Source organism: Lonchura striata, chromosome 3, assembly GCF_046129695.1.
Source record: "Lonchura striata isolate bLonStr1 chromosome 3, bLonStr1.mat, whole genome shotgun sequence".
In the NCBI taxonomy this organism is placed as follows: domain Eukaryota; kingdom Metazoa; phylum Chordata; class Aves; order Passeriformes; family Estrildidae; genus Lonchura; species Lonchura striata.
Window position 1 is genome coordinate 31,493,284 of NC_134605.1, and position 21,187 is coordinate 31,514,470.

Genomic DNA, 21,187 nt, shown 5'->3' on the forward strand with positions numbered 1-21,187 from the left:
GGAAGAAGGGAAGGACCTTGGGTCAATTCGCGATGAGGTAAGGGAACAGATTAAGTCTGCAGTGGGTTTTCTCTCCCCTCCTTTTCTCCTGAGTGGCATAAAAAGGAGCCTCCATATTCCTCTCCCACATGCTGTCCTGAATTTCTCTCCTTTCCTCAACACTTAACTTTTTCTTGGAATGCCTTTACGTGCCAGATGACAGCAAGTTACTGTGCTAATTGCTTTATTCTTCAATAAGGACATTTACTATACTAAACTCCTACAATACTTATGTGTAAATTAGAATTTGGCCTCAGAACAGCCCTCTTTCAACAATTAAAAAGCTTTCTTGAATGGATAGCTTTATAGATTAAAAAGGCTTTGTCTTGGATGGATTTTTTTTCCTTTTTCTTTCTTTTTTCAGCATTAAGGGCGCCTGTTTTTACCCTTACCAGCCAAGACTAATAAGTCTCACAAAATTGCTCTTGTTTATGAATAAATCTGAATTCAGATCTGTTCCATATATATGGAATTATGGAGCCTGAGTACAAATTCTCTTCTTTAAATGACAGTGATTTTCAAATATATAAGCTGAAGTTTTAGACAAATATTTATCAACCTGTCAGCTATTCTGAACAGGGTTGCAGCTGCATGGGAGCACTGAGAGCCATGGGGAATAAAAGAGGAACTTACTACTTAGTTCTTTTTGCCCAGAGAAGAAATTATAATTTTAGTTATACTTTCATTGCTTTCAACAATAAAAACAAAACGAAGCCACAGAAGAAAACTGTCATGTTACACCCCTTCCATCTGGCCTGTGCTACACACCCACATATCCCGTCATTCTACAAATTAATCTTTCACACATTTTTAACAAAAAAAAGTGTTAATGTTATAGAAGAGAAAATAAGGTAAACATAGAGCTGTGTAAAAATACATTAACATTAAAATATGGTGGCAGTTATGGATTTTCTTAATTAAATAGGAGAGTAAATATTCACATCAAATCAATGCCCATGGCATGCAAATTAAAGCTACATTAGGGCAGCCTTGATATAGGCATTACCATTTTTGACACTTCTGTGATTTAAAATAATGTGCAGACTTTATTTGTTAATTTTTTCCTCCCTTTTTTCTGTTATTTTTGAGTGGGTAATTTGCCATTACAGAGCAAAATCCTTCTCCTGTGCCCTCTTATGTTACGCTATCTTATTTTCTTCTCCTGCCTGGATGGTCCTGTGAACAATGGCTCAATTTAATTTAGGGTTAATGTTGAAGCCTCCCTATGGCAGGACAGATCTCTTTGAGCAGCTGCCCTCAGGCCACATCTGACCCCACAACACAAGCCAATAACCTGTTGAAACAGTCTGAGGAAAGGTGCTTTTTATTCACTGCACCAGCTCCCACAGGCAACCCCCTTTCCTAGCTCTACACCTACCTCTCCACAGAGATCTTTCTTATGTGGTCTGGTTAAAAATTGCTTGAAAAGAAAAAGGACCACAGAAGTGAGACCACTAGCACCTGAAAAAGGAGAAACTTCTCAGGGGCTCTTAGAAGCTTTGTGGCTCTAGAAGGGAAAGTAGGTGGTATGACACTTGCTGCCTGGCACAAAAATAAACTCCAGGATGAAGGGAAGCAGGACCAATGGATCTGTGTGGGGTAGAGATGAAGGAGACCATAGTGGATGTGATGCCAGAAGCTGGTGAGTAGAATCTGCACTGTGCTGTGGACTGTGCAGATATTTCCTCCTGCATGACCAGAGGGAATGCCCCTGCCCCGTGAGGCAGCAGCAGTGTCAGACATGTGCAGCCTGTACTCTTTTAGCACTTCACTTTATTTGGAAGATTCTCTCTTCCCTGGCACTTCTTCAGTCCTTGTCAATCACTAATGTTTCTGCATGCTGTCTCCAGATTTTATGAAGATGGGTCCCCAATCACACCATGGTGCCCCCAGAAGAAGTAACATGCATAGGCCAGCTCACACAGCGAGAGCCAGCACAAAGTGATCTCCTCCTCAACAGGGCAGGAGAGGGGTCTGATGGACTGCAGGAGGAAAATAAAAAGCACTGCTACGTCCCCAGTTTGACTGTCCATCCTCAATTTAAACTGGTTCAGGAGGGCACTAACTTCTTTTGCAGCATACACACCCAGCAAAAAGCCCTAAATCTTAAAAAAGACTCGATGGAAAGAAAAATTTGAATGCTTTTATGCACAAAGTCCCAATAAAAAGAGTCTGTGCTGGAACTTGTGGGACTCAATCCTATACAAAACTAAGAGCCAACATTCAGGTTCTCTTTCTGGTCATCAACACATCCCAGGAAAACCAGGTTCTAGTCATTTTGCAGGGTCACACTACCAGTGTTACCTTTATGTCTCCAAAGCTGCTCATCAGACTCTACACAAAAGTGGCTGCAGTAAGGACAAAACTGCCACAGCTTGGGAGGGTTTAGCACAAAAGAGTCTGTGAACCTTTTCTTCAGAGGGCATCTGCTAAAACTGACCAGCAAGATTAGGACAGAGGAGTCTGAGAACACTTTTCTGCTCTGTTCTTGTAAGCCCTGTATCTCATCCACCAATGCTGATGTGACTGGAGCAGGGGCACAGGGGCTGTAAGGGCATATGTTTGCAGTTTCAGTGAGCATCTTGTACCAAAGCAGAGAGCTCTGGAGGTTAGCACAAAGTTTCTCACAGGCACTGAAGACTACATTTATACACAAAAACCCATTTCCTCCCATTTACTGCCTAATTTCTCCTAATCTTAGGTTCACCTCTGATTCCCATTTTCCTTTTCTTTCTTCTCAACTATCTTTCCACTTCCCTCCTTTATCTTACATTTTTTTCATACCATATATTTTAAGTGTCTATGGAGGGACATGCTGTTTTGGGGGTTTTCTTATTTGAAATAAGGGGAATAAGAGGACTTCAGAGTTAGCACACCAGGTTGCCGAGCTCTTATAGCAGCATGACTCTTATTCAGTGCCTGAAAAAAAAATCCACCTCATGGTCCCATTTCTGATTTTTAATCTGAAAAGCTGAGGGGATAAATGCCAATTCCAAAGACAGTTGGCTGTAATGGTTAATGTTTGTGAAACACTTCACATGTCTAACCATTGTATCCAATCTTCACCACCAGAAAGATGCAGAGCTGCTGCCACTGCTTCCCATACTGTCTGTGAGCATGATGATTAATGAGCTCACAGCCCTATTTTGCTGTTGAAGTTAATGTTGCTTCCTGAGGGCAACACGCCTGATGAGAGAATTTGCAGCAGTCCATACGCTATATCGATTCAAAATGCCACTGTATGTTTTAATTAGCTTTTAACCATTAAAAAGTGGGGTTGGAAATTAAAATGGCACATATGCTTATGCAGCACATGCCTGTACCTAAAAGGTGAGCATTAGGTCGAGTTATTGACCCGTGGGCTGAACCACCACTGGCAGTTAAACCCCATTTTCATAGCAATTAATACATTTCCATGGCTTTTCTTTTTGTTAGCTTTGTGCCAAATATCCACTTACATCTATTTTCAAGCCTTGAGGAATGTATCTTTCACCCACCCACGCTATCTTTTGAGAGTTATAACACACTAGGAAAGTTTAATTTTGTAGAGCTGAGGTTTAAGAGCTAATGTGAAGGAGTGGGCTCTGCTCAGGGTGAGAAAGTGATGTGTTGGGATAAAAGTCTGCACTGCAACCCCTCCTTTGCACCACCAAAGAGCTTCTATTAAGTCATTGATGTTCATCATTTCCTAGTTTGTATTGTACTTATCCTTCATCCTCTTGATGGCAAAAGGCTGGTTGAAGTAATATGCTGATCCGTAGGAGCCATTTTTGACAACTTACGAAGGACAAGTGAGGTATTTTTTCCTTAAAAGAAGATGAAAAGAGAATTATGGACCAATTACCAAATGTAATAATTAAACATATTAAAACCATCTAGAATATGACAAGGAGATGTGTATCGGGTCACACTGACTAATCATGAATGAAGCATGTTAAACAAAACTAGCTCCTCTCCAAAACCGGTTAAGAGGTCTGGAAAGAAGGAGAGATAATAAACAACGTGTCTTGTCTTCAGCCAGGCTGTTTGCCTGGCCCTGCCTTGTGCACTTGTGACAAAACCAGAGAACACGCTCAAGCCAGAACCAATCAGTGGTGGCAAGAGTGGCTGAAAAGCCACGCACATTGGATCATTACCAAAAATTCACTGCCAAACTGAAGGGCTACATTGAGTCTGGTTGTCTAGATAGCTGGCCTAGATTTGATACAATTCATTTTTTTTCATTAATGATACAGATAAATAGCTTAAAAATACAACTCTTAAATTTGCAGATGAACCATCTTGGAATGAGTTGTAAGCACACTGGAGGAAAGAAGCATTCAAAATGGTCCCAGCATACTGGAAAAGGGACCAAAAGAGCTGGGTGCATGGCAATTAGGATGAAAGCAAAACGTTCTGCTTTGAAAGGAATAATAAATTGTGTAAATACAGGATCCATAGCTAGGGCATGGCCACAAAGGATGTAGACCAACTAGAAGCCGAAAAATATTAAATACAATGTGAGAAACATGACCTACAAGGAACATGTAGGGCTGTTTAACCTACAGAAGACAAATCTGGACAAAGTACAATGGCTGGCCTCCAGCACGTGAGCTATTAATATGTAAAGGAAATAAACTCTTCTGCATGACCACTCTGGGATGGACAGAAGAAGCTTCTTAGAATAATACATGCAAGGAGACACCAGGAAAAATATCATTCCTGGAAAGGCTAATGGAGAAGAGGGAAAAACACCCTGAGTGGATGGTGGGGTCTCCTCCACTGGAGATTTCCAAAAACAGAATGGACCAGCATTAGTCAGAAACAGCCCAGATACAGATGATTCTGACAGTGATCCAGGCAGGGAGATGAACTACATGACCTCTTGAAATTAATTCAATCCTATTTTTTTTAGATTTTATTTCTATATTACCCTTGTGAGGTACAGAACTATTTTGTGCCTCAACTCCACACCAGTAAAACAGGAGCATTAGTGGCCAAATTAAACAAATCTACAAGAATCATTTGCGTTGAGTTTGGCTGTCTGATTAATCACTTGGAGCTCACAGCTCATGCAATGTATCATCTGTGACTGCTTTATCATGAAAAGCAGATATCTGCCAATCATAGTGGGGAGAAAATCTGACTTTATTGTCATGACTGAATGCTATTGAATGCATTTAAAGCCTTACAGACTAGTTGGCTGTAATGTATATTTAAAATTCTTGAAACCAGCAAAAGATCAGATTGAAGAAGGAGAGAAAGACGGTAGAACAGTGACACTGTGCAAGTTAGTTTAAATAAAGAATCTTATCAAATCTACTGACTACTTGTTCACATCTGTCCAAATATAACTTATGCCATATGTCCTACTATATAAGTCAGCTTGGAGGCAGGACACTTCCCTAAGCAGCAATTCACTTCCTGAATCTGCTCTATCTTCAGGAGAATAAAGAAGAGGGGGAAATGATACATCACAGAAAAATCTGAGAAACAAACAATATAACCTTCTAAAAGCTTCTGGGAAGTAAAAATCCTTTGTCTGCCCTAACAGTATGGTTAGCTGAATCTTTTGTTTTCTTGTGTGTTGGAAAATGCATCACACCTGATAATACCATAAGCTGCCTTTGAGGAAATCAGATACCTCAGGTTTTCTTCACCTTTTCACTTTGTCAGGGTGGTAAATACTGTCTCTCCAGGTGCCTCAATGACCATCCTTCATCATGGAAACACAACTTATGATTGTCACCCCTCGGGTCAGACTCCCAAGTACAGCCAGTCAATCCCTCCACCTTGGGTCTCCAAAGGCCTTGGTGCTACACCAAGAGCAGGCTGGGGAGGGGAGACCCAGCCCAGCTCAGCCACTTCCTGATGGAAGCTTTCAGCTGGTAGTGTCAGATAAAAATATCATCATTGAAATCCCATTCCAGATACCAGAAGCCTCCTTATGGCTCAAAGAGTTTAATTTTAATTTAAAAGTCAATAAATAGAGGCATAAGGATTTAAGATGAATTATGCAAGCCCTTTAGCCACAGCCATTACATTCTGCCACAAAAATGAGCTCCTATTCTCACTTTGTTTTATGGGCTCACTCTAGCCTGTTGTTATTGTAGCTGCCAAATAAAAACCAGCAAACCATGCAAATGAAAATATAATCTTTTATGCTTTCATAGTCTTAGGATGAACTGGTATGTGCAGTTTTAGAGAAGGGGTTTCTTTTGAAGTCTGTAGTGTTATGCCCCTGTCCTGTGAGTCTTTACAAGTAGAGTGGCTTTTTGGTCAGCTGGTCTCCCATCTCCAGCTGCAGCAGTCACAAGCTCAAAGGCAAGGAAAAACATAATAGCTTCCTCTAGATATGAAGAAACTGGCCGTTTCATGAAACAAAAGTCCCCTTGCTTTTAAAAGCATAGACTTCCCACCTCTAATTTCTTTCAATCCTCCTCAGTCCCTGACAGGAGCACATACCCCACAACTTGCTCAGTCATGTGTTTCCCAAGGGTCTGTCACCCAGCAAATGTGCCAAGAGAGAAAGCCATGCAAAGTAATGGCAACAATGAACAGCAGCTGAAGCTAAGTGGTAAAAGCACAAGACTTCACACAAAAATACCTGGGACAAAATGTGCACCAGTACAGAGAGAGAGAGAGGGAGGGAGAGGGAGAGAGAGAGTAGATGGAACCAGATCAGGGACAGGGTCTTACTCATGCCATGAGAAAAACAAGACTGTAAGCATGAGTTAATGTGCTTTCAAGTTAATTACAGCAGAGCATTGTATTAATGTTAGGATACTGAGAATAAAAGCACATGGACTAACATGCAACATTTAGTCCATAACTTTTCCACACAGAACTGATATTCAGAGCTTGTCTTTTTCACCTTTGCAATGGCTTGTCTCTTTCTTTTGTCTGTCTCGGTTTATTTTCATAGTCACATTCACTGGTGACAACATTTTATATTTTGTGCTTCCTAGTGGGAGCTATGCTGGATGCTGACACCCACTCTTGTGCAGAGATTTTTGCTTTTTTTTTTTTTTTCTCTTCCACTCGTTTTACACAAGATGGTAACATATGGCCTTGGGTGATTAAATGATTTAGTGAATGAACTGAGCAGAAAGAGCAGGCTGATTGGAAGAAGACAGCTTCTGTTTAGGCATAAATGTCTTTGTAATCTGTAATGATAGGAAAGAAATTACAGAAAAAGCATAAGAAAATTTAACAGAGTTTTGGCCAAACATTGTATTTTTCAGGTCTGCTTTAAAAATAGTGAAACAATAGCATAGCAGCTATTACTTATTTTGTTTTTACAGCATGTTCTTGTAGAAGGGGCACCCCACAAATGCACACAGAAGCATACACCTATACTCAGCATATAAAAAGACATAAATTAAACCAGTGGGTTTGTAAAACTAAGGTGCCATTTTATTTAATAATTTCTGAACAAGCCAGACCTACAGAAATGGCTTCACCTACAGCTGAAATGGCTTCACACCTTCTAACTTTCTCAGAATTACTCCAACTACAATAACCAGTCACACCCACACGACCTCAGCAGGAACTACAGGAGGTTTTGTGAAAGCAACACATCTGGATTCCTTCTAAGCAGTCCCACCCAGTACACCTCTGTCACTGCAGGGGCTCAGAGGACAAATAAACCACCACTCCCATCGTCTTCCTTTCCGAGCATCATGACTTGTGTCTCTCTTCTGTTTTAACTTGAGGTTTTGTGTTTGCTATGTATCTTTGGGATAATACCTCTGTGTTCTCATGAGCACGCAGTGGTTTCTGGTGTAGTTCTGTTCTCAAATAAGCATTTGTTCATGGTTGGCTGTGGTTGTGAGAGACTGGACTCCAGCAGCCAGGAGTTCCTAGGATGGACATTTTGTATCCAAAAGGAGATTTTTAGAGAGAAAACATTTCAGTTCTGCTTCCAGCGATGGTGTGCATGTCATTAACAGTCAACAAACAAATCCAACTGAATTCCAGTTCTCGTCTCCACCCACAAGACCAATTCCATCTTTTACGATCAAATTTTTATGCAGAGCCTTGAAATTGTTTTGGGACATCATGAAGAAATCCTTGCCCTCGTTAATAATCCCCACATGAAGCAGAAGCTGTAGCTTAAAATTAGACAAACCTGTGCTCCAGGAAAAGACATCTGGACATAAAGAAAATTTATCAGTGGAGTCTGTCCTCAGTTGGTAGTGTGAATGTTAGAAGTCATCTTGGTCATAAACCTCAGTGCAGGGCACTCCTTCTCCTACATGTGAGAGCACTTGAGATGAGTGAAGAGGTTTTGGCCTACATGGTAAGAAAAGCTCTTAGATGAGTACATCCTGATGCTTATCCAGCATAGTTGGGCAGATAAGAATTACTGATCCAGTCAGCCTCTGGCACAATAACATGCACATTTAGCCAATTCATGCAAATGCTGTATTATATTATCTTGGCACTTCCTCAGCACTGGCTCCCCAGAGAGAAAACTCTGTTCACAGTGACATCAGCTGAACCTCAAGTGTGATGGAAGCCTCAAAAACTACTTAATTTTTAATTTTTCTGAAAACCAGACTGCCAACAATTGTTACACTACAGTAAAAAAAAAAAAAAAAAGGAAATAACCCCAAAAACTTAAGAGTGCAGTGATCATAAATTTTAATTTTCACTCCTCTGGGATACATAACACTGTAATTTTTTTTTTTTTTTTTAATTTATCTCCAGTCCTATTCATCAAAAATTTCTGGGAGAGTTTTAATTTCCCAAGAGGGTACCCACTTTCCATTGCCCTATGAATGAAAACAGTACCAATGCATAAGGGTGACAGTATACATTTTGAACAAACCTGTTGGGCATAAACCTGGTATATTTGGTGACAGAGAAGCAGTTTCCATTGTCATTTTTTGCCATCAAAAACAAAATTAATGGAATGTAATTAGCAATTAGCACAGCACTACTCTACAATTCTAAGAAAATGCAGAAAACTGTGTTGCAGTAGGTATAAGAAAGTACTTTAATCTGGTTCCTCAGTATAACTGTGTTGTGTTAGCATCTAAATCTATTGCTCTGGACCTAAATGTCACACAGGCATTTCGACCCTTGTCAGCTTGGGCTCTTCTGCTGGACTGTCCTCAGAAGAGTTTCCAAGAGCACACAACTCCATTCAAGCTCTGCAAACAAACATGTCAAACACTTTTAAGGCTAATAGGCAAAGCTGGCATCTGCAAGGCAGCTCACTACGTATTAATGAATCTTGAGCAGCAGCAAACAATATTGGGAGATTCACCACACAAACTGTGTTAGAGAAGAGGCCAGGAAACTTCGATGTTCTCAGATCAGAGGCAAAAGTTCTACCCGAGCTGCAGGCACTCCTGGAGCTCCACACTGCAACGTCAGCCTTGGTTATGAGCCAAAGGCCTTCAGGCCTCCTTGTTGCCTGGAGGAGATAAATGAAAGTCAGCAAGTGAAAAGGTGCAAGAAGTGCAAAATTGCATTGTGTCTTTCCAAAATGTGTTTGTGAAGTAAATGAGACTGATTTCTTTCCATGCTATATTGAGGTAATTTTTATTTTCTTTGGTTTACGAGTGTTCTTAGTTCAATTTTCTTGTGTGTGTTCTTTAAAGTATCTTGGGATGCCTTAGGTGATTTATAAATATGTGTAGAGACCAGGTGTACTGCCAGATGTATACATCCCTTTACAACAAGGCTTCACCATTCCCTTTCAATGGAATGCATATCTTATATTATTTTTTCTTACAGAGGATCAACTAGACTATTGGGTATTTGTGGGTTTTCCCTCTGAAGGTTTTCTTCCTTGATTCACTCTATCATCTTGTTTCTATATTTATCATAATGCTAAGTCTTTAAACCTCTCTAAGTACTTAAAAAAAATTAGAGTTCCTTTCACATTAAAAAAATCCCAGAAAAAATGTCAACAGTTCCAGGTTTAAATCAATAAAGCCTTACTCACTGCCAAAAAAGATTTTTAATCTTAAGGTGTTACCTACACTCACTTTTTCTCTGTTCCTCTCCATCTCCTATTTAGAAATAGTAAAAAAAAGTGTTTTATTATAACAGCTGTATAAATGGCAATTGTAGATCACACTCTTAAATATAACTGTAGTAAGAAATAACCTGCAGCCCAGGCTGAACCAGTCTACACAAAACAGACAAAGCAATTTGCTGGATGTCATATAACCAAATGACAGAATGGAAAATAGAATGTATCCTGATTTAATAAGGAGTCAGCATTGCAAATAGTAGATGAGGGATAGTAAATTTTTTTCTCAGTACACATTATACATAAGAAGGCAAGTTCTTGTATATGAGGAGGAAATAATAAATTAACAGAAAGTACAAACAGTAATTAAGTTAAATTAAATTTTATTTAATGTTTATTTTTAAATTTAAGGTCCTGTAAGGATCTGAGAAAGTCCATTTGCTAAATGTCCTCTTTAGCCAAATAAATTCTTTGATATTTTTCACATTAAGCAGATTCATTTTCCAAAGAGTTTTGTATTATGAAAATGCCTATATTGCCTCCCTCAGTAAAGCTGTACTTGTATAAGTAAATATTCACAACTGAGGTCTTACCCGAAGCACCTGGTGAGATGACTTACTTGAGGAAGGAAGTGGCAGCATGAAGTGTACAGATCTAGGACAACACAGTTAATGTAATCATTTCAGGCACAGCCACTGACAGTTCAAATATACATAACTGTGTAAGTTATTTGTATATTTAACATTATAAAAACCTAAACAAGCTAAACTTTAAAACTATTTTCCAAAGTATTTCCTGTTAAAGTACTTTCAACACTTAATTTTGCAATCAAAAGAAAAAGCAGTTTAGTAGCTATGGAGAAGATGTTCAAGAAATGACAGGCAGCAGGAAATACAGTACTGATTTGTCTCCACTGAAGTGATTATTAGCACTGAGGAAACAATCGGGAAAGATGAAGAGTCAGCATCTTAGCTACTGTATCCTGAAGACAAGGACAAAATCCTATCAGGTTCCAGCTATAATGAAATATGAAAGAGGGTACCAATGGAAAAAATACCCAAACTCTTAATAATGGAATTGTATCAGTATCTAAGAGAAACTGAAAATTAATAATTAAAAAATTCCACACCTAGTGTGAGAAATTAGTTCACTGAAGGATGGAGGGAAAAGTGTTTTCTTTTATATATTTTTACATTTACAATATATATTTTACATTTTCATGTATGTACGTCATGCTTGAAGCATATGGACACTTAGATGCTAGCTACTCTGTTACATACATAGCAGTGCTGTCAAAGCAATTAGACACAACTAGAATTCAGTCTGTTTTTTTATAGCAGTTGCATATTACTGAAGAGACGAAGTACATGGTTTTCAGCTTTTACAGCTACTCAAACAATTTTGGTTAATACATAACGGAGTAAACTCCAAGTGTCTGTTGTGATCCTTGTTTTTTTTAAAATACTTCCCTATATTACCTCTTTACCTGACAACGAAGGAGAGATGGGGAAATACCCAAATCTCCTTGGATTAGTCCTTTGCTAAAGAACACCTTAGCCCTTCAAACCTGGCCTCCACTGCCCTGCCCTGCCCTAACCCACCATTAAGCCATGGTGTTCTCCTAAGCTGCTGACCTCAATCTGCCTGTGAACCATGATGAGGTCTGGAGAGCTAGTTTCCCCCCAGGCACCAGCCTGCCCAGTTCAGACCTGGGCACACACACATCACAAACAATGCCAACCTGCTGGCACTGCTCCTCGAAATCCACCCCGCCACAGCGGGAAGCATAGAAATTACCGACAGGAATTCAACACTTGAGGTGGGAGCTCAGGGCAGAGCACTTCCTTGGAAGAGAGAAGGCAAAGCACTTGCACTCTTGTTATGAATTCACAGCTGGCTGATGCCAATCAAGGAAAGAGACTAGGACACAAACCACAGAATTACAAACATAAATATTTATTCTTGCATCGAAAGTGCCCCAGCCAAACTGGGCACACCCCTGAGGTTTTGCTTTAGGAGTTTTACACAGTGGTACGATATGAATCACCTAATTACCCACTGGTGCTTATTTCTAATTATCCAATCATGAATGTGGCAGGGCAAAGCTACTCTATTTTTGCACCTCTTGCAGCAGCAACCATCAGCATCCTTGTGATTTATGCTAATCCAGATGTTCTGCATTCAACTACTGTAAAGTTACTGAGCATCAGCAACTTGAGTTTCTCTTAGATAGTGATCCCTTGGTGAATTTCGGCAGAAAGTTTGCTTATCCTTGTCGACTGTGTGTTCTTAGTAGGGGCAGCTGAAGCCTCTTGGGTCTTGAGATAACACTGCAATACACACCATACATACATACATACATACATACATACATACATATATATATACACACACACACACACCCAGCGCACACATAACCATCCGCAATACACCACTAATGCTCCTGCCCCGAACGACTGCATGGTCTCAGCACTTCCCGGCACGCTCTCCACGGCGGCCGGACGGGACGGCAGGAGCGGCCGAGGGAGCGGGGGGGGCAGAAAAGTCGATGGAGCGGAGCGCACCCGGCGCCGCTCCCGCCCGGGCCGCGCCGCACCTGCCGCCCTCCCGCCATGCCCCGCGCCGCCGCCAGCGCCCCGCCCCGCGCCGCCCGCCCCGCCCCGGCCTCGCGCGGCCCCGCCCCCTTCCGCCTCGGCTCCTCGCCGGGTCACGCCCCCCCGCCCGTCCGCGCGCCGCGATTGGCGGCGCCGCCGGCCTTCCCGGGCCGTCCTGCTCCAATCGGCGGCCGCCGCGGCCCGTCAGTCAGCGGCGGGGCGCCGCGGCGGTTGGCGGCGGCGGCGGCGCGGGCGGGCCGCGCTGTCAGTCAGGGAGCGGAGTCCGAAGTGGGGAGCGGGGAGGGAGGGGGCGAACATCTGTCTGCCGCAGCCGGGCCCGGCTGTGCCGCCGCCGCCGCCGCACGAGCGCCTCGCGCCCCCGCCCGCCCCCGGCCCCCGCCCGCCCCCGCGCCCCGCCGGTGCCATGGGGAGCCGCTGAGCGCGGGGCCCGCTTCGCTCCGCCGGCTGCCCCGCTCGCTCCTCAGCCGCCGGCAGGGGGGAGCCCGGGGGGGGGGGGGCGGCGGCCAGCGGGCGCGGGGGGCGAGCGGGGGGCGAGGCGCGATCCCGGAGCGGCAAGTGAGCGAAGAGGAGCCGGCGGGCGGCGGCGGGAGCGCGGGGACTTCGGGCCGCCGCGCAGTGTGAGTCCCGCTGCCCCCATCCCCACACACCCGCCGCGCCGGGGCCGGGGCCGCTGCGGCCCCGCGGGGCGGGCGGAGTTGGCGGCGGGTCCGGCCGGGGGTGGGCGGAGGGGCGGGGGCAGCGCTCCCCGGGCGGTGGGACCGGCCGCCCCGGCGACGCTCCCGGTTACTTTTCTTTTGTTGCCGCCGTGACCCGGGGGCGGCTTTTCCTGCGCGCCGGGCAGCTGCTTCCTTCCCCGCGGGGCGGCTGACAGCGCTCCCGGGCGGGGTCGGCGCTGCCCGCGGGACCGGGGCCCCGGACGGGAGTGTCTGGCCGGGGGGGACACACACAGCCCCGGCCGAAAGTTGCCGCCGCCCGGCGGGGCGGGCAGGGCCGGGCCCGCCGGGAACTTTCTGCGCGCCGCCGCCGCTTCCCCGCCCGGCCCGTGCCGCGCCGTGCCGGGGGCGGCGGGCTGTCCCCGCCCGGCCGCGGGCAGGTGACCCGCCCCGCTGGGTACACGCGTGAGTGTCTCGGGGGGGCCGGCGCGGCTCGGGGCTCCCGCCCGGGCGGGAGGGCCCGCTCGGAGCCCGCGGGGCCGGGGACCCGCGTCCTGGCGCCGCCGCGTTAAACAGCCGGGCAGCCCCGGCCCCCGCGGGGGCAGAGCGGTCCGGGAGCCGAAGCGAGCGCTCGCTGTAGTGCCCGGCCAGGGGAGCTGCTCGGCGGCTCGAAAGGAGCCGGAGTTGGTGCTCGGTGTCACTTGCGCTGCCTTAAATGCTGGGACTGAAAGGACCGGCGGCGGAGCGGGGAGCCGTGAGGTGGTAAATAGGTCCGGTTAATTTCTGCTTCTACATTAACCCCTGGGCTCGGTGAAACCGAGCCGGTGTGGCTTTCTGGGGTAACCCCGTGGCTGGGGTACTCTGACAGCACGTAAAGCGGACCTCTAAGTTAAGGCAGAAGTGTTGCTATGCTGCACATACTGTAAAGCCCCATATGTTTAGGATTTTCTTTTTTTTTTTTTCCTCCCTGTTAGAAAGTTTGAAAAAAAGAGACTTTGAAGTATTTTGTTTATACTAACAGAAGAGAAAAGTTCTCCTAAGAAAAAGCTGGTGGCAGGAGTGTAGAGGAGTAGCATATGGCATTAAAAGGAGCACAGCTGGAGGTAGCATTTCCATCTGAACATGATGTCAGAGCAGCTGACAGCCTGCCATCCCTCAGCCTTTTATTCTAACACACAGACAGGGAGTTAGTGTGTGCAGATCTGTGTGTGGAGAAGGTATCTCATTCCTCTCTAACATCATCTCCACTTTGCATCTGTCTCTCCTAGTCTGCTTTTTTTCCACCGATCTAACAGACCTGGAGCCAGCAAGACTCAGAGGAAAGGACTTAATCAGGTTTATGTGTACTAAAGGTAGGAGTAGCAATAGATTAGATACAGCATATTTCTGTTTTGGTGTGTTGTTTATTGAATTTTGGAAAAAAGAATCACATTACTTTTCTAACCAAGTTTAGAGGTAATATATTAAATTGAGTATTAAATAGATAAGTAAACTTAGTCAAAAGGTTTGAACTACAGTAGGAGAGTATCAGTTCTTGGGCACATTGTTAGCATTAACTTTAATGCATATTGTGGGAATATCTTGGTTTGGAAGAAGGAGAGAGCAAGTTCATCCTGAATTTCTGAGAACCAAAACTGCAATGGATTTAGTGGCAAGCCTTAAGAGAGTTTTGCTTTATGTTCTTGTCTTGCATCTTTTAAAATTACTTTAGTGGGGTATAAATTAAATATACAAGACTGTGCATTTTTACAAAAGGACCTTCCTGGCTAAAATGTGTTTGTAGGGAAGTCTTTCGTTACATGGTTAAATATCCAGCAGCTCAGAAATGTAGTAGCATACAGCTGTAGTGCTTCTGAAAGATAGAAATCAGTTGTGTTTAAAAACTTTTGTACCCAGGAGAATGGCTTGACTGGTTTCTTCTTTTCTTCCTTGCATGTAGCATTTGAAATCTTTTATTTAGTGTAACAATAATTATTTGAAGGAGTTTTTGTATTTGCGACTAATTTAGAACTTGTAGATTTGAGCTGCCTGAATTGGCCAGACAGCTGTAATCGCACTCCTCTATTCTTAATCTCTTTATCTGGGCAGCAGCTGCCATATGGCCACAGTCAGCTGGATCAGATGTTTATAAGCTTCCTTCTTCGTCCCTCTCTGTCCTTTCAGCCTCCTAATTTGATCACAGCTACCTTGTGAGCTGCCCTCCAATCTTTATTTTTAGCCCTCTTAAGGATTAGGATTGATGTTGGCTGTGGGGCACTTAAAGTGATTGTATTGTAAATCTTCATGCTTTACTGTAGCAATGGTATTTTACAGAATATAGTAGGGATTGTATTGTAAGTTTTATTACATCTTGGTTTGCAAGGGATGAGACTTTTTCAATAATATCTGCCAGCCTGGAGAGTCGCGATCTGCTTAGATGGTTTGGGAGACCATTGCTATCAATCACAGAAGAATAGATTAACATAGGTTTTTAAAAGATTTTACTTTCCATTTGATTTTTGACTTCTTTGCTTCTTTTTAAAGTTTGTTTTGTCTTTATCATCAAGGAAGGCAAATAAAAAGCACTTGGGTAAGAGCAGTACTTGGGATACTCTTTCTAAATGTGGACACACATTCATGTTGAATGGTTGAATGACTTGGTTTTTTTTGTTTTTTTTTTTTGTTTTTTTTTTTTTTTTATCTCAGTACTGCAAACTCTGCCTGGTGTGGGAGGGGAGGGAAATTTCTGTCCTCCACTGGGGAAGTGGTGCTTGTTGGCGTTTTGGTTGTTAGCTTTCTTTTGTATATTCTGCATGTTGGCAAAAAATGTTAATGTTCTATTGTACAGTGTGGAAAAGGTTTAAAACCTTAAAAAAACCTGTACTTACTATGAGAAGAAAGCCACATGAACTAAATTTGTAAAAATGTCCATTTTTGCTGTTGGTATGAATTGACACACGTAAATAATTTTTGTAGTTTATGAATGTTAGACTTGGGTATACAGATTTGGGTATACTAATATTTCCTCATGTGAGAACCAGTCCTCTTACTACAATTTGACTTTAAAAAGATGGTAGATGATCTTGTACATTTTTTTCTGCTGCTTCTGTGATCTCTCAAACTTAGTGTTTAACAATTTTTTTTGTCTTTCTTGGGGGGGGGTCTGCCCTCCTAGGGACTCAATCTGGAAGAAATTCTCTAAAAAAAAAGAAAACCAAACTGTTGAACAGATTTTATGAACAGCATTGATACTTCAAAAAAAAAATTGCAGATCTACATATGTGCTCACTAGACTGGCTTATTTACCACTGAAGGGAAATCATAACTGTAGTGGTCAGTCGGGGAAAGAGTTGCCATCGTACATTTGTGTTAAATAATCTTTGCGGGGTGTCGGTACCAGAATTTCAGCAATATAAATACCAGGTTTTTAGAGTAGAATTACTTGGATTTATAAGTTCTGTGATTCTGACCTACATTTAATTTTTAAAAATTTTGTTGCTTGTAGGTTATGAAGACAGTATGGAGTTTCCTGACCACAGTAGACATTTGCTACAGTGTCTGAGTGAGCAGAGACATCAAGGTTTTCTTTGTGATTGCACTGTTCTGGTAGGAGATGCCCAGTTCCGAGCACACAGAGCTGTACTGGCTTCATGCAGCATGTATTTCCACCTCTTTTACAAGGACCAGCTGGACAAAAGGGACATTGTTCATCTGAACAGCGACATTGTTACAGCCCCAGCTTTCGCTCTCCTGCTTGAATTCATGTATGAAGGAAAGCTCCAGTTCAAAGACTTGCCCATTGAAGACGTGCTAGCAGCTGCCAGTTATCTCCACATGTATGACATTGTCAAAGTCTGCAAAAAGAAGCTGAAAGAGAAAGCAACCACGGAGGCAGACAGTACAAAAAAGGAGGAAGACGCCTCAAGTTGTTCAGACAAAGTGGAGAGCCTCTCCGACGGCAGCAGCCACATGCCAGGAGACTTGCCCAGCGATGAAGATGACGGAGAAGATGAAAAATTGAACATCCTGCCTAGCAAAAGGGACTTGGCGGCTGAGCCTGGGAACATGTGGATGAGATTGCCCTCAGACTCAGCAGGCATTCCCCAGACTGGCGGAGAGGCAGAGACACACACAGCAGCAGCTGGAAAAACAGTAGCCAGCCCCTGCAGCTCAACAGAGTCTTTGTCCCAGAGGTCTGTCACCTCTGTGAGGGATTCAGCAGATGTTGACTGCGTGCTGGACCTGTCTGTCAAGTCCAGCCTTTCAGGAGTTGAAAATTTGAACAGTTCTTATTTCTCTTCGCAGGACATGCTTAGAAACAGCCTGGTTCAGGTGAAGGTGGAAAAAGAGGCTTCCTGTGATGAGAGTGATGTTGGCACTAATGATTATGATATGGAACATAGCACTGTGAAAGAAAGTGTGAGCACTAATAACAGGGTACAGTACGAGCCGGCCCACCTGGCTCCGATGAGGGAAGATTCAGTCTTGAGGGAGCTAGATAGAGAGGACAAGGCAAGCGATGATGAAATGATAACTCCAGAGAATGAGAGAGTCCAGGTGGAAGGAAACATGGACAGCAGCTTGCTCCCTTACGTGTCAAACATACTTAGCCCTGCTGGCCAAATTTTCATGTGTCCTCTCTGCAACAAGGTCTTTCCTAGCCCCCACATCCTGCAAATTCATTTAAGCACGCACTTTCGAGAGCAGGACGGGATCCGCAGCAAGCCTGCTACCGATGTCAATGTCCCGACCTGCTCGTTGTGTGGTAAGACTTTTTCTTGCATGTACACCTTGAAACGTCATGAGAGGACTCATTCAGGTGAAAAGCCCTACACTTGCACCCAGTGTGGGAAGAGCTTCCAGTACTCCCACAACCTGAGCCGCCATGCAGTGGTTCACACGCGGGAGAAGCCTCATGCTTGTAAGTGGTGTGAACGCAGGTTCACACAGTCCGGAGACCTTTACAGACACATTCGGAAGTTTCACTGTGAGTTGGTGAACTCATTGTCTGTCAAAAGCGAAGCACTGAGCTTACCTACTGTCAGAGACTGGACCTTAGAAGATAGCTCACAAGAACTTTGGAAATAAAATTTTTATATATATAAATAATATATATATAAATCTATATAGTTGTGGTACAGTCTAAAAGCAATCTTGTTTCCTTGAACTGAAAGTTTGGCTATTAGCTTGTTTTTGCACTTTAAGGCAGCATGAATATTTCACTAATTTAGCACTCCAATAAAAATGAATTGTAGAGGTAATCCGACAAAGTAACTAATTGTGGAGCGTATTTTTCCCCCTTTTCGGAATAGAAGCCAGCGGATACTTTACTTCTAAGGAATCTCCAATTCAAAAAATTTGGACGTGGCTTTATTCTCCCCAAAACACTGCGTTCTTTTAAACTCTTGGTCTTTTTCCCTCTTAAAATCTGAATGTAGAAATCCTCTCCCAATTTTGTCAGTTCCTTTACATTTCTATAATTGCATGAGTCCTTTCTAGCTGTTGGAAACCTGAATGCTTTTAGACCCAAATGGAAAATTTCTGAAATGCTGGATTATCTATTTTTAAACAAGCGGTTGACTTAAAACTTATTATGGCAACTTCTGGATTTCTGACAGTTCCCACTGGAAAAAAAAAAAAAAAAAACACAAAAAAAACCAACACAAAAACATAAAAACCCTGAGAGTACACTGGGGTCACTGGGACTCTGTCTTATGTGAAGGTTTGCTTGGGATGAAAAAGGATATTGCAGCTTCAGCAGTGATGAACTGTGTGTTTAAAAAATGTGAATTACTGTTATTGTATACTGTAATTGATTACATGGGCGGGGGGAGGTATCAAAGAACTTGGCAGGTTGTGTTGATGCTCTTAGTTGAGTCTTGAAAAGTAAATATTAACGCTACAGAAATGCATGATTTTCAGTATATTTTTGTCTTTGTTTGCATTGTATAACTTTAACGAGTGAGTTGAAAATTATTTAATTTCCTTAGGAAAAAAACCTGACACCGTTGAACATGCCAGTGTTATAAAGACAAGAAATGCACTGTTTTTATTTTATCTAATTTAAATTTACTTTCCCACTGTCTTTAAGTTGAGAAGAACTTAAGCTACGAGTTGCCGATTTAGCTACGTTAACAAGGAGAAAAAAAATTGAATGTTTACAACCAGGCTTCAAGATTTGCATGTGCGGTGTGCATTTACTAACCCCAGACCCCTTCTAATTGCACAGACCCCACGCCAGCTCCAACTGAGGTGCATCCATTTCCCCAGATGAGCATTTGTAGGATTCCTGCTGCACCACTCCACCACAATAGGTCGTTCTTTTTTTTTTGCCCCCCGTTGAAAAGAGGCTGTGGACTGAAAAAAAAAAAGCAAAAAAAGCCCCGGGCTGAAAGGCCTGGGCAGGCCTGAGTGACAGGGGGGCCGGGGGGGCCGGGGAAGGACTATGCGTATCCAAGCAGCAGAGACTGCAGCCTGACGTGTGGTTTTAATGACCAACACGCAGGTCAAAAGCATTTTGCACAGTGTTTGTTTTCCTGTCTTGCACTTACAAATAAGGTCTATGGGAGTAGCATGGAAAACGTTTGCTGTTTTTTCCTTTTTTTTTTCCCTTTTTTTTTCTCTGCTTTTGTTTAAAATTTGATCGCCTTAACTACTGTAAACATAGCCTATTTTTGTGCTTAAGATACTGAATGGAAAACTCCATTGTGTATTGCTGGACTGTTTTGGAAATATTTGGTCAAATGTGTGTTAATTTGGCTGTAATGGCATTTAAAACAAAAAAAAGCTGTGAAAATGGCCTTGGAGCGTTATCTTTAGTTACTTGAATAGTTTCTAGGTTTAAAACTACATTCTTTTCTTAAGTTAGAAAAGACAATCAGTGTCTGAGGAAAATGGATTTCTCTTGGATTTTTTTGTGGTCCTCGTGAGTGATTGCTTTTTTCCTTTCCTTAGTTTCACATTCTTCTTTTGTTCTAAAACTTAGACTGACATCTAGCTTTGACAATCATAGTATGTTTTATTTTCCTGAGGAGGGAATAACTTATAATGCTGTTTAGTTTTGTACTATTGGTGTGTTGGTGAATTTTTAAACTGTGTGCTAACTGCAATAAATTATATGAACTGAGAAATCAATTCCCTTGTCTTTTTTCCCTCTTTTAAATTATAGTTATGGAGTATTTTTTATATTGTGTAACTTTATTACTTTTGTACAGACTTATATTGCTAACTGTGTATGGAATATGTTTTCAGTATGCTTTTGGGCACTTTGTTGCTACCATGCATATTTACATCTCACTTAACATTTCAAAAATTAAATGCTTGTGTTTTCAAAACATTTCTTTGTGTACAGCTCTTAATAATTTTGTAGAGGTATTTTTAAATAATTATTTTTTTTACTTCCCCAAAGACTTTTACAGAAGCAATCTATTGAATTCCAGAAATTTTGCTGCCATGCAAATATATGCGCAGGCACACAATTCCCTTTGTAGGTTTAATTGCATTCCAAGGAGCTCTCTTGGGCTCATTCTCTTGATCTATCAGTCTCTATGAGAACAGTAGAGCAGAGGGCAACAACTTAATCTGAAGCATTGGCCAGGTACTGACTGGCTGTCAGTGTTACAGTAGGCAGTCAAAATGCCCAAACTACTGGTAGCGCATCAAAGCTGTCTGGACTACAGAGGAAAATGGAAATAATCCTAAATTTTTTTGATATTTCTCTTACAAACTAAACGTTTGCCTAAAAATAAAAAAAAAAATAAAAGCTTAGCTAAACCTTTGAAAAAGTCCTGGTTTAGAGATGTTTGTTGCAGGATGTACCCAGAATTCTTTTTTGAGGCTGCTCTGTCCTAGGAACAAGACCAGCACTGTGGAGCCCAGTGGGAATATGAAAGTAGAGCTAAATTAGAAGGCTGGAACAGAGACAGCAGGGCCAA

General features: G+C 42.7%; 1 protein-coding gene across 7 annotated transcripts; it reads left to right on the plus strand.

Annotated features, from left to right (window-relative positions):
• The first annotated feature begins 13,126 nt into the window (after positions 1-13,126).
• ZBTB18 (zinc finger and BTB domain containing 18) lies at positions 13,127-20,589 on the plus strand. 7 transcript variants are annotated; one of them, XM_021550390.3, is made up of 3 exons: positions 13,127-13,238; positions 14,543-14,626; positions 16,759-20,589. In XM_021550390.3, exons 2-3 carry the CDS (start codon positions 14,614-14,616, stop codon positions 18,339-18,341), a joined length of 1,596 nt encoding a protein of 531 aa, XP_021406065.1. In that variant the 5' UTR covers positions 13,127-13,238; positions 14,543-14,613; the 3' UTR covers positions 18,342-20,589. The 7 variants fall into 7 exon arrangements, with proteins under 7 accessions (XP_021406065.1, XP_021406067.1, XP_021406066.1 ...); XM_021550391.3 differs by lacking the exon at positions 13,127-13,238 and adding an exon at positions 13,721-13,739; XM_021550392.3 differs by lacking the exon at positions 14,543-14,626.
• The last annotated feature ends 598 nt before the right edge of the window (positions 20,590-21,187 follow it).